Source organism: Triturus cristatus, chromosome 7 (genome assembly GCF_964204655.1).
Source record: "Triturus cristatus chromosome 7, aTriCri1.1, whole genome shotgun sequence".
NCBI lineage: Eukaryota > Metazoa > Chordata > Amphibia > Caudata > Salamandridae > Triturus > Triturus cristatus.
In genome coordinates, this window is record NC_140590.1 from 1,133,480,305 (window position 1) to 1,133,492,561 (window position 12,257).

The 12,257-nt window shown below is 45.7% G+C and overlaps 1 protein-coding gene across 1 annotated transcript in view; it reads left to right on the plus strand.

Moving 5' to 3' along the window:
* CDHR2 (cadherin related family member 2) overlaps positions 1 to 12,257 on the plus strand; it is a 284,644-nt gene that overhangs the window by 143,340 nt on the left and 129,047 nt on the right. Inside the window, exons 9-10 of the mRNA XM_085618291.1 lie at positions 6,292 to 6,435; positions 8,853 to 8,928. Of these exons, the coding sequence (XP_085474417.1) occupies positions 6,292 to 6,435; positions 8,853 to 8,928 (220 nt within the window). The remainder of the gene's footprint in view (positions 1 to 6,291; positions 6,436 to 8,852; positions 8,929 to 12,257) is intronic.

The window sequence follows — 12,257 nt, forward strand, 5'->3', positions numbered from 1 at the left end:
TTGACTTTATAATCAGATATGGCTGCAAAAGCTTCAATAGTCTCCAGAACCACGGGGTTGGAAGAGGGCAGGCCAAGAGAGTAAGCAGAATATCTTCTGCATACAATTATAGTATGGAGGGTCCACCGGGGGTAGCGATGCCCACCATCTGATCCGACAGATGAAAGGCCATTGCCAGTGACTCTATGGTGAGGAGAAAGAGCAAAGGGGAGAGAGGGCAGTCATGCCATGCTCTCCGACGAACCAGGAGGGGCCAGAGAGAAAGTCACCACAATTTACCTGTGCCATGAGGGAGTCATACACCAATAGACTTTGGAGCTAAAGTCTGCGTCGTGGATGAATTTCTGGAGCACTGTGAACAGGTAGTCTCACTCTATCCTGTCAAAGGCCTTCTTAGCATCCAAATACAGAACCAAGGCCTCCTCCGGCAAGTCCACTGCTCACCATACTGCATAAGCAAAGGCCTGCAGGTGGTTGCGAGATGAGTGGCTGGGAACAAACCCCACTTAAGAGTGGTGGATGGCGGCCATAAACCATGGTACCTTCGGTCGCGTCGATGATCTGGGCTATGCCATGGACAAGTGGATCCTACCAGGCGGGAAATACAACAGAGCTCTTTATTCCCGTCCCCAGAGATTTCGATTCACGGGCCCCACAAAACACTCAGTCCAAATTTGGCAAAATACCACAGGCTCTCTGGGCTGGAGAAACAAGTTGACCGTAGCCACCCCCTTGTGGGACTCAGAGAAACTGGGCGATCTTCGGAAAACGAAGGGCTTCGACAGGTGGGACCTTATCGGAATTTCAGCTGTTAAGATTATGTGGGGGAAGGGTAAGATTAAGTCGTTCAAAGAACTTCAAACGGAATACCAGCTGACGGACGCGGAATACTTCCGTTGTATGCAGGTTCATCACTCGCTCCAGTCCTCGCTACCCAAGGAGACATCCCCCCCAGAGGCTTCGCCGCTGGAAGACAGGGTCCTCGATAGTTACCTCCCAAGAAAACGATCTCTCTAATATATAAAAAGCTGATCAACCATATGGCAGATCCTCTCCAGTCACTAAGGGACAAATAGGTGCAAGACGGGATAGAAATGGATGATGAGGACTGGCAGTTGGCGGTATCCTCTCCCAGAGTGGTGGCTATTCCAGCATGTCTGCGGCTGGTTCAATTAAAAATTCTTCATAGAACATACTTAACGGGCCCAGACTGGTGCACATGGGGTGGACTGACACGGGGGAATGTAGGAGACAATGCGGACAGGTTGGCACCTATATGCACATTATCTGGGAGTGTACACACATAAGTTTGTATTGGCGCCAAATACATGACACCATCAGCAGGGTATTGCGCACTACTCTCCGACCGGAGGCGCGGAGATGCCTGCTAAACATATGGGAGCCTACAGATTTTAAATACCGCGCATACTCGGTGGGCCTCTTTGGGATTCATGGTGGCCAAACGCAATATTGCTCAGCTATGGGGAGCGACACGTCCGCCCACCCTAGAGGATTGGGAGGAACACCTGGACTGGTGCATGTTTAGAGAAAAAAACGTATTTCTGGTGAGGGGATGCCCTAAGAAATGGTCACAAATCTGGGGTCCGTGGAATAGCTACAGAGGGGAAATTTGTGCACCACCTGTAACAATGATCACGAAGACCCCATCTCCCCATAACGTTCCCAGCTACTACAATATATGTATATCCTTCTATCAACATGTCATGTGATAACCTACTCGCCGGATCCTCTGTAATGTATGCTTTGCCGATGTTTGTTAATAAAAAGAGTTATATAAAAAAAAAAGAGTGGTGGATGAGGGAGGGGAGGACCTTCTTAAGGCGTTTAACAAGGATGCTGGCCAAAATTTTAGCATCCCCATTGAGGAGGGAAATGTCGTGGTAACTACCGGAGAGGAGGGAGGCTTTCCCAAGTTTGGGGAGGACCGAGATCAGGGCCGAGTTAGAGAGGAGACCCAGGAATCCCACACAATCGACCTCTGCAAAGGTCTCGTAGAGGAGATTAATTATCTTAGGTTTAGTCCACCTGTAGAATTCAGCAGGAAATCCGTCTTCCCAAGGGGAATTATGGTAGGGCAAGTTGGAAATGACCTGGGTAATTGTGCCCTGGAGCAACTCTCATCCCTCTTCCGTGAGTCAAGGGAGGCGGACACTGTCCAGGAAGAGTACGACCTGCGTATTGTTACATAGAACATGGACTATTTCTCATCAATCTCACTGATTTTATTTGCATGTTTACCTTTCAATCTGGCAAGAGAGTGACAAGCAATATTAGTGAGTGTTTTGTACGTGAGAGATACCACTATGGATGTCACGTTTCTTATAAATAAGCCATTCCGTAGGTATATATAATCAGGCAGCAACGTACCTAGCTCAACATCTTTCTCCAGATTATGTCTTAGTGGTAAGTATCTGAAGATCTGGGATCTAGTGTACCTGACTCATATTCCTGACATATGTCAATGAACATCAGCATTGCCTTTCTTCCACATATGTCCCATATTTTCGAGACACCTAATAATTCCCATTTCCGGCACCCCTGAAAATCTCCAGCCTGTTTTATGTAGGTTCCAATCCACCAGGGGGTCTCTCTGGAGAGTTGCCCATTCCATTCCATGCCATTTCTTTATTTGCATTCTACCAGGCTTATATACCTGGCACTGCTGTTGATGACAGGTTGATCATTAACCTATCCCCAAATGCGAAACCTATGTGAGTTTCTTCACAGATAGTGAAATTCCTGTTGTTCGGAGGCTTGTTTATCAATCACTATCAGTTGCACCAGCAAGTAGTAATTGCGTATGTTAGAAAAAGCAAATTTTACATTATATACCCCCTGAATAGTGTATTCACTGATAAGCTGGGTGTACCTAGTGGCTAATTTGTAAAAGAATGAGGGCCAATGTCCAAAGCTCTGTTAAGAAGCCGCGGCCGTTGCTATTACATGTCAGTGCGCCGAATACCAAGGCTGTTAGACTAGGATCCACCTCAGATCCCTTTAATTCCCCCTAGCCCCCTTTTTCTATCTCTTGCAGGTTCTTGCTTCTTCCCTTTGTGAAGGTCTTCCACCGTTCTCTTTCTCCTTCTTCCCCCTTTGTTTGTTTTTCCCTCTTTTGATCTTAGGAAAGAGAAAAATAAGTGCAGTCCCCAAAAATGAGTGCCGGTGGGCCCCGCCTACAACCACCAGCTGAAGTTAAGCACGGGGTGTACCCGGGTCCCCTAAAAACGACGTAGTAATCTACCTATCTTTTTTTAAAAAAACATCAGCATTCCATAAGTGCCATTTTGAATTATATTGAGGAATTTGGGACTGTCCTAAAGCAGAGCTCTACCAACGAGCGATTGCAGAGGTTTCCACCCATTGTTCTGCCGCCAAACGAAGCGATCAGTCAGTGTTCCCAAGTTTCCCTCATTGAGTCTCCTTCCATCTCTGGTTACAAAGATTCCCAAAGTAGACAAATCCCTCTGTATCAATTTGATGACATAGCCATTCATGGTCCAGGCCTCCATTCACTTTTTGTGTATAGTTTAGATTTAAATTTGTCCCACTGAATTTTAAACCCAGACAAAACTGGCCTTAAATTTGTCAGAGCTCTAAGAGTTGTAGAATAGAGTTGTCTGATTTCCTTATGTACAACTAATATCATCAGTGCAGAATGGATTGGAGGGAGTATCAATGCCCCATGAATATTTTCTACTGAAAAGAAGGCTGATGTCAGAGTTCCGCATTGGGTCGCTCCCATCATTCCAGAATTCCAATGAAATGGAAGCCTGTTTCTGTTGCTTCTTAAAATCAAACCACCAGAAGATTAATTTCAATATTAACTGAGTTCAATCAATCCATCAAAAAGCTTGATTTTGGACACAAATGTGACCATAAAATCACACATAAAAAATATTGCAATCCAGCACTTTCGATAATATAAAAAAAAAGTAAAAAAACAATTTTGATAAACACCAACAAGAAGCAATTCTCCACAGTTAAATGAATTAGGTCACGAGTCAAAAACAATAAATAACACAGACACAGCTACCCTACATAACAGGTAATACATATAAAGACAATCAAAAAAGGGGTGAGATGGAGGTACTGGTTAGGTTCACCCTCCAATGTACATGTAGTTCACAAAAAATCTGTAAATGTCAGATCTAAAAAAACTAACCAAAGGAATTGGGATTCTCACAAAAAAGTGCTCCTACGTAGTGCCGCCAGTCGCAGCACGCCCCAAGCAGCAGCTGTTTGGGATGGCCCCAATGATGAAGCATGTCACCTAGGGGCAACCCTGGGTGAGTGAGGGGACTCAAGAATAGAATTTTCTTTTCTTTGGACAGGACTCTTGATTTTTCGCGCATTCAGCGGAATCCCCATTACTTTGGTTAGGTAATACATATAAAGGACAGAACGTAGTGTTTAGATACAAAATTGGTTCAATAAAGTGCACATAACTTCCATTATAGAATATGGCCTTTCTGGTAAAACATTAATAACTTCCTTCTACTAATTACGTATTTAAGAAAAGAACAAATGCTGGCACTGTTAGATGAAGAGGGAAGTTGTTGCAAGTTCCTAAGAGCTACTCTTGAGATTCTAAACCCCTGCTTTCGTAAAATCGTAATTAAAAACCTTTTAGTGAGATCAGTAAAAAAAATGTACAAAAGAAAGTCGAATGCAACAGGCTTTGTGAAGAGGACTCATCACATGGGCATATCAAGACTTTTGAGGGCTGTAATTGGCCGAGGGGGAAACCGAGATGCCACCTCACAAAACCTAACCTAAACCTAGTGAGCAGTAGACTGTCCTAAGAACCATCAATCCACTGTAGGTATGGTTACCAGGATGGAGAAGTTTGAATCTCTGTATATTCTTTGATTGACCATTTTTTGCATTCGTGATTCTACGTAAGGGCTTTCGATGTTTCCTTAAATGCAGATTTAACCCACGAAATATCCTCTTTTTCGAAAGAAAGAAGGCTTGGTAAAAAGGGTCGGCCTACCTAGTTTAGTTATTTCAGTTTTAATGTAATCAAACCAGGGAATTTTCATGCATCTCTCCCATGCAAGGCAATCATTAATAATCTCTCTGTTCAGTGAAGCATGTGGTTTTGCCCAGGTGGAACCCCACAGGATCAGGGGCGCCAACTTACCAGTATCCTCGGCAAACTCCATCCCATCCCAAGCTCCTGGTGTAGAATGTAAGTGAAGCATGCGGGTGAAAGGCACACAAGTCACCTAGGAAGAACACCCAGGAGTCACCTAGGTGGAAAAGCACACTTTTCTAGGTTGTTTGCAGCCAGTTGTTGTCTTGCTGACCTATCTCTACCCAAGGTTGATCATATTGTAGAAGTTTGAACACAATTTTACACAAGGGTCACAGTACTACAATGCCACAGGGCACATGAGTCTGCCTGCCGATCGCAGCAGGACAGTCACCCACCTTCTCACATCTATTTATCTTCCCCTTGTCGATCCCACATAGTACTTGAGTCCCTGTAGAACTATAGCAAAAGCCCACTCTTGTCGCCCAGCTGTGGCGCCTGATGTGCGACACAGTTTAATCTGTGCTGGACTGTGATAGAGTTGGGAGGGCGCCAGTCAGAAGCAGCCTAACTCTAGGGAGTCCTGTTTATTTGCTGTGTTCAAATGCACCCATCAGCCGAACAAGAGTATAGACGTATTGCTATAGTGGAATGTATTGTAACCTATTGGCTCATTGCTTACATTTTGCTACATTACTTCATATCAAAGCTTGTTGGTACATTTGAAAATTGATTATAAAAATCAATAAAATGTGTTGATAAAGAAAGAAAATCATTGGGGCTCCATCATGTGATGATGTTGCAATGACATTTCCATCGTTCTATCATGTGACGAAAGTTAACTGCACCTTCTTTTTGTGGCCACAATCAATAGTCATTTCAACGCATAGCAACACCAAATGTCTGTTTGTCATGTGATGACAGGGAATGACCATCGCATCAGGTGATAGCAGCCAGTTAACTTCTCAGTAAGAGATGAAAGCCAAAGGCTGCTCCAACAGGTGAAGAAGCACCGATTAGGCTCCTTCAGATGTTGATCAGAAGCGACAGTCGGCTTTTCTCTCTGTAGTTTCCCTAGGAGCACCAAGCAAGTGCCACTGTCCAAGCAGCTGTCTAAATCTTGATGAATGAATGCTGTGAACTCAATGATCAGCAACTGAGTGACCCATCAGTAAGAAATCAAAATCCTCTCTTGGTGGCCTCTCAGCCTCACTTTTTCACTTGTCTTGTTACAGGACACAGGGGGCATGTTCCTCAACGAGACCATCTTTAGAAACACCACCACCTTTCTCTCCATCGATGTTGTGGATGTGCCTGACCTGAACCCGCAGTTCCTCAGGACCCCTTATATGGCTTCAGTTCTAGAGGACTCTGGCCAGGTAAGGAATTTTCTAGCAGCTAAACAGGGGCAAGAAACCATTGGTGTAACAATATACAACTCTGTGACACATCCTAGGGTAATAACGGAGTAGCAGTCACTAAATAAATCTTCTCCCTGGAAGTTGAAAAAACATTGCATTATGATTATCTTAGTTAGGTTGTGGTTGCAAAACTAGAAAGAAGACAGGCAGGAACACTTAAGAGCAATAATTTAAGTAAGCAGACAGTTACAGGTATAAAAGACAAATGCCCCACCAGAAGGTAGATTGTTGGACGCTTGTTCCAATTTTAGCGACAAATTAAATATCACGATGGAGCTAGATATTACTGGATCAAAAGTGCGCGCAGGAGTAGGATACCAGCAAACTTGAACAAAGCAGACAAGGACGTATCACAACACATGGTATTGCAAGTACTTTTTCCGAATCTCTATAGTGCCGACTTTGGCAGAACTGAAAAGTCCATGCCATTCAGGAACTGGTCTGCATGCACACAGGGGGCACATGTTGTGCCCCCTGTAGGCATCCACAGGGGGCAGAGGCAATAGGGGGCCCTCTCGGGCCCCCTTTTTTTCCTCGCCACCAGGGTTTACTTGGAGTAGGAACCGCCATGAAAACCCTGGCCAAGAGGAAACTCCTAATATGCCTGATGGGACCGCGGCGGTCCCACAGAACATATGGATGGCTCTACACTGTTGCAAAACCCTCCAGGGAACGAGGGCTCCCTAGTGTCTGTTTCCGGGCTGTGGCGGTCTCACCTCCCATCTCGTTATAGGGCAGTGGGGAGACCGCCAACACAGCTCCCCCATGAGTAATCATGGCCTAAGTGTGCAGAGGTACATGGAGAAAACAACATCTTTTTTCTCTTTGGCTTGTATTAAAATTGGATTCAAGTTTTACACTGGAAGGATCCTCCCCGGGTGGAGGGTTTATGGATAGATTCCGGAGTGTGTCCATAACCAGAGAACAACCAGGCTCTTGGTACATGAATTTCAAAATGTCATGCCTGGTATAGTTTCCATGAATGCAGGCAAGTACCTGCTGGATAACTATATGGCAAAATATGCATGTAATGAAGGATTCATATAGTCTTGTGGAATACATGTTCAGCTGCCATTCTTCTTTAATTTCTGTCTACATTTAGATGAATTTTCATATTTGTCTAGATTGTATTTACAACCCCCATTCAATCTAAAATTCATAGAAGCCAGCCAGCATTTCCTGTCATGGAGAGAGACATGCCATTAGATCTGGTGTGATCCACCAGGAAGGGCTTAATTACTCCAAGAGTCCAACCAAAGTTCTTAGTGCAGAGCATGGCCCTACAACAATTTTGAGCGCTCTACCGCAACATCATCACAGTCACTATACATAGGCAAGTATAGATTACTGTTAAGTATATATCTTCAGGGTAGATATATGTGGAGATAAGAATAGTACATTTACAATTATTGATATGTAGTCATCTTGAGAAAACAGTGGTAGGAGAATTTTGGCATTCAATATTTTGTCACCCAGTATTGTGACATTCAAGTGCTTTGTACATTTTGACACTGTAGTACGGTAGTCCTGGGACTTCCATACTCACTGTGGCGGTCCGACCTCTGCCACCCCTGGGAATCCACTCGCTCTTTTAGGACCTTGGCAGTCAGACTGCCACAGAACCGCCGCCACCGCCAGGATCCAGGATAGTGGTGCAAATTGGATGCCGAATTTGCGGCGGTGACAATGCTGGAACCATCAAGCAAATTAGGCCCACCAAGAATTTCATTGCTGTGAGCCTGCCATGAAATGCTGGGCAGAAAGGTAGGAAAAGGGACATGCAACGGGGCCCCTGGGCAAATCTGCCCATGGGGGTGGGAGCAGGGGGCATGAGCTGTGCCCCCACACAAGTCCATGCTCCTGCATGCACTGTGTGGCATGCACAACATGGTGCATGCCACACAGTGCACACAACGTGGCAGCGGTCTCACGACGGTGGCATGACTGCTGGCTGTAATCCTCAGCCAAAGCATGATGCCGCCGCGGAATCGCCGCTGCACTGCCTGCCCTCCCAGGATTCTACTCAGAATTCGGTGGGCAGGTACACCACAAGCTAGGTGGTCCACGAGTGGGCGCAGCGGTGGCAGTCCTTCAGGAGGAGCGCCAAGCTCGTAATCACGCCCCTAGTGTATTGCACCTCCTAAGGAAGTGTGAAAGTATCTTTCCACTTACATCACCAGGATATCCAGGCCAGCTTTGAACCTCACTCAGTGGAAGGTATATTTCAAGTCTTGGAGCACAGTTTCAATCCTAGCCACTTTCAGCTACCCCATTCACTTTCATTCAACATCCAAGCTACACATTACATTATTTTTTTACTGCACATAAATTCTTTTTGGTTAAACTCTCACTCTCATGCCTTGATATGTCTGCAGGGCACCTCCGTGATAACTGTCTCAGCGATAGACAATGACAGAGGGATCAATGATGTCATCACCTACAGCATCGACAGTAAGTGCACCTACAGCTCCAGTTTGCATCATCGCAGGGGGTTAGGGGTGCTGTAGGGACTGGGATGCGTATCTTTGTTTTATAAATGATCACTTTGCTTTAGATGCAGGTGCATTGACATCTTCACAAGGGCAGTATAACAAGAGTGAAAAATAAATGGCAACAAGGAAGTGAAAGTCTGCCATGGGAAGGATTGAGGGTGACGTTAAGATAAACTGGAAGAGCAGGGAAATACCATATAAAGACAGGAAGAGATAATGTATGGAGGATCACAAAGAAGGGGCTGGGTTATGGTATGTTCATGGTGTTAGTTTAGTGATCTTATGCCTCTAGTATGGCAATACAAACACAAGGAGATGATGGACAGAGTGCTGGAACTTTTCAGACGCTCACCCCCAGTCACAGATCTGGGTTGAATCCATCATCATTCTTTAGCTCACTTGGCCACCCCAGTTCAGACCCAGCCATATGCAAATCAGTCTTGACACTGTGCCTGGACCAGTACAGTCTAGTATGGCAAACCCTTGTGGCGCTGGACATAGGGAGTGCCTCACAAAGATAGAATGCTTTTTTTGTTAACGTATTGGCATTTTTAGTATACATTACATAAACATGAATGTATCTTTGTCTACATAATTTAGGCGATCATAGCAATATGGCAGTGTGCAGAGGGAAACAGAAAACAATATTCTACCAGCGTATGCAGTTACAATGTGCAGGGTATTTTTGTTCAACTAAAAGGAATAATGAGTAGGACCATACCAATCGCTTCCCAATATCAGAAACGTCTGATCTTCGGATGTCACCGGGGTGTCCTATAAGGCACTTTATTCTACAGTTTCTCCTTCGGCTGTTTATACATGTTTTAGCCAACCTCACCTTTCTTTTCATTCCAGGGGTGTTTTGACCATCTTTGCCAGGCCAAATATTTTCACATACTGACATTTATAGGTAGCATTAAAGGCATGTGTAGAGGTCAATATGCCTAAATAGAAATAACAAAAAGAAAACAGTCAAACCAAACTGTCTCAGGGGTCCATCCACCTATCTGATGTGGGAATGTCAGGGTGTCGGGAAAGCGGGAAATATAGGGCCACATAGTGGCATACGGGGAGAGCGGAAGGGACGTGTTAGCTATGAGTTGATGACTGGTGGAGGAGGGAAGAAAAGAGAGGTGAGGTGAGGGGGAGGCACAACTTCCAGTGACCCACATTTCTGCAACCATGTGGTGTGTTTCTCTGTAGACAGGTTGCCGGACATCCCTGCTAGTGTGTGTCCTCTTCCTCATCAGTATCTTCAGGGAGTTAACTCCAGCTCTCTCAGCTCACACACCCTGCACCTCTACATCATCCCCTTCATCCTCCATTGGGTGCTCCCAGGTCTCTAGCCCCTCCACCCACAATCCCGCTACTGGGCATCTTCGTACACCATTGGGCATCTTCCCTAATTAGGGCTGTCTGTTCAGCTGCAGCCCAGACTGTGGCATTCTTCACCCAAGTTTCAATTGCTGGTCCTACCCCATTTCCACATCATAGCTATATGTCTTTTGGGCAGGGCCAGATACAGGAATTTGGTGCCACCGTGAGGTCTGGGAAACCGACCCAGCAGGCAGGTCTCTATGGTGCAGGCGAGTGTGAGGCCTAGGTTGTACTAAGTGTATGTACCACCCTTTCCCAGAATGGCAGCAGATGGGGGCTGCTCCAGGTCATGTGACCAAATCAGCAATCTTGTAGTGTACATCTGGGGCAGGGTCATGGCTGCCCACCGTAGGTGATCTTTATTCTGTGGGCTGTCAAATAGGTCAAGTGAACATAATTAAATTGGCTGCATTTCAGCTTATATGCCTGAAGACTCTCTTTGGGTATGCCAAGATCTTACACCACGCAGTGTCTGTGAGCTCCCACCCTAGCAGTGCCCCTCAACTGTCCCGGATTGCCATCAAAGGTTTCCAAACCATTCTCGCTAGCGACCTATAAAACCATTTCACCAGGTGTCATGCAGTGCCTGTGGATTCCAGAAATGATAGCACTGCATGCAACTCTGGTTCGCCCCAGCTACCCAAACAGAAGTCCCTGAAGGTACACACCAATGCTTTGTATGTTAGAAATTGACCTGGGGGTAAGCCCTACTGAGTCCTTAAGTCTTCCAGCAGGATCAGCGTTCCCAGCTGATAACAGTCCCCCACTGTTTCTAATATAGCAGTCGTCCAAGCGGCCAGTTGTACATCTGTGAATAAGGAAAGCTGGTTACAATATGGGAGTCCCGCCAGTGACACTTTAAGGCCACTGCCAGTAGTACACCTGGTTGGGGTATCTCCACTACTGGACAGAGTAGTTTTGCCAGTCCCAATGGGTCCAGTTCCTCCTGATGGGCTCCGTCAAGCCATTGAGTGACCCACTTAATCTGTTTTGTTAAAAACAATACAGCTCAAAATCGGGGGCTCCTAAGCCCCCCTCCTCTGGGGGGCACCGGAGGACCTCCAATGAATCTCTATGGTGGCTGCTGTCCCATATCAATTCCCTAAGTAGGGTATCTAACTGCTGAAACCAGGAACCCGGTCTCTTGACCAGAAGATTAGTGAAAAAATATAATAACCTCTGCAACATGACCATTTTGGACAAAGAGATCGGAGGCCATGAACATAGAAGAGTTTATAGAGGTCGCATTTTTTAGGCTTACCATCTCTGCTAGTGACACCTTCGCTAAAATCCTGGCATAACACCTTCCAGGCTCATGGGACAATTTTCCAGAGGCCTGGGGTCAGGCCCTGGAACCATACGTGGTACATAACCACATTACCCTGCTGGGGGATTTTGATTTCCATCTAAACGATACCTTATGTGAAGTCACGGCCTACCTCCTTGAATTTAAGTCCAATTTTGGGTTCTCCCAGCGAGTGTGTTCGCCTAACCATACTGCAGGTCACACTCTCAGTGGTATTTTTACCAACTATGTAGATCTGACTGTTGACTGTGTTCGCTCTCTTAGCTGGGCAGACCGTCAGGCTATGTCACTTACTGTCCTTTCCCCTCGCTCCACGTCAGGGCGAGTCTGGCTTCACCCAAGCCTATTACCTGCAGGAATGTGAGTAAGATTACACCTCCAGAGCTAGACATGTCGACTCCTCTGGCTATTTTGCAGAAGGCTTTTAAGCCTGGTTCGCCACTGCTTTGTATAGTATAGCCCCTCTTAAGGTCAAAATGGTCACCAGAAGTAAACCGTACGCGCAGAAATTGAAGTCCACTTTAGCCCTGGGGAAAAAGAGAAGAATAAGGCCCTCTTGCTGAGTTATAAATGTGCCATCAAAGTGACCAAAGCATCTTTCTTTA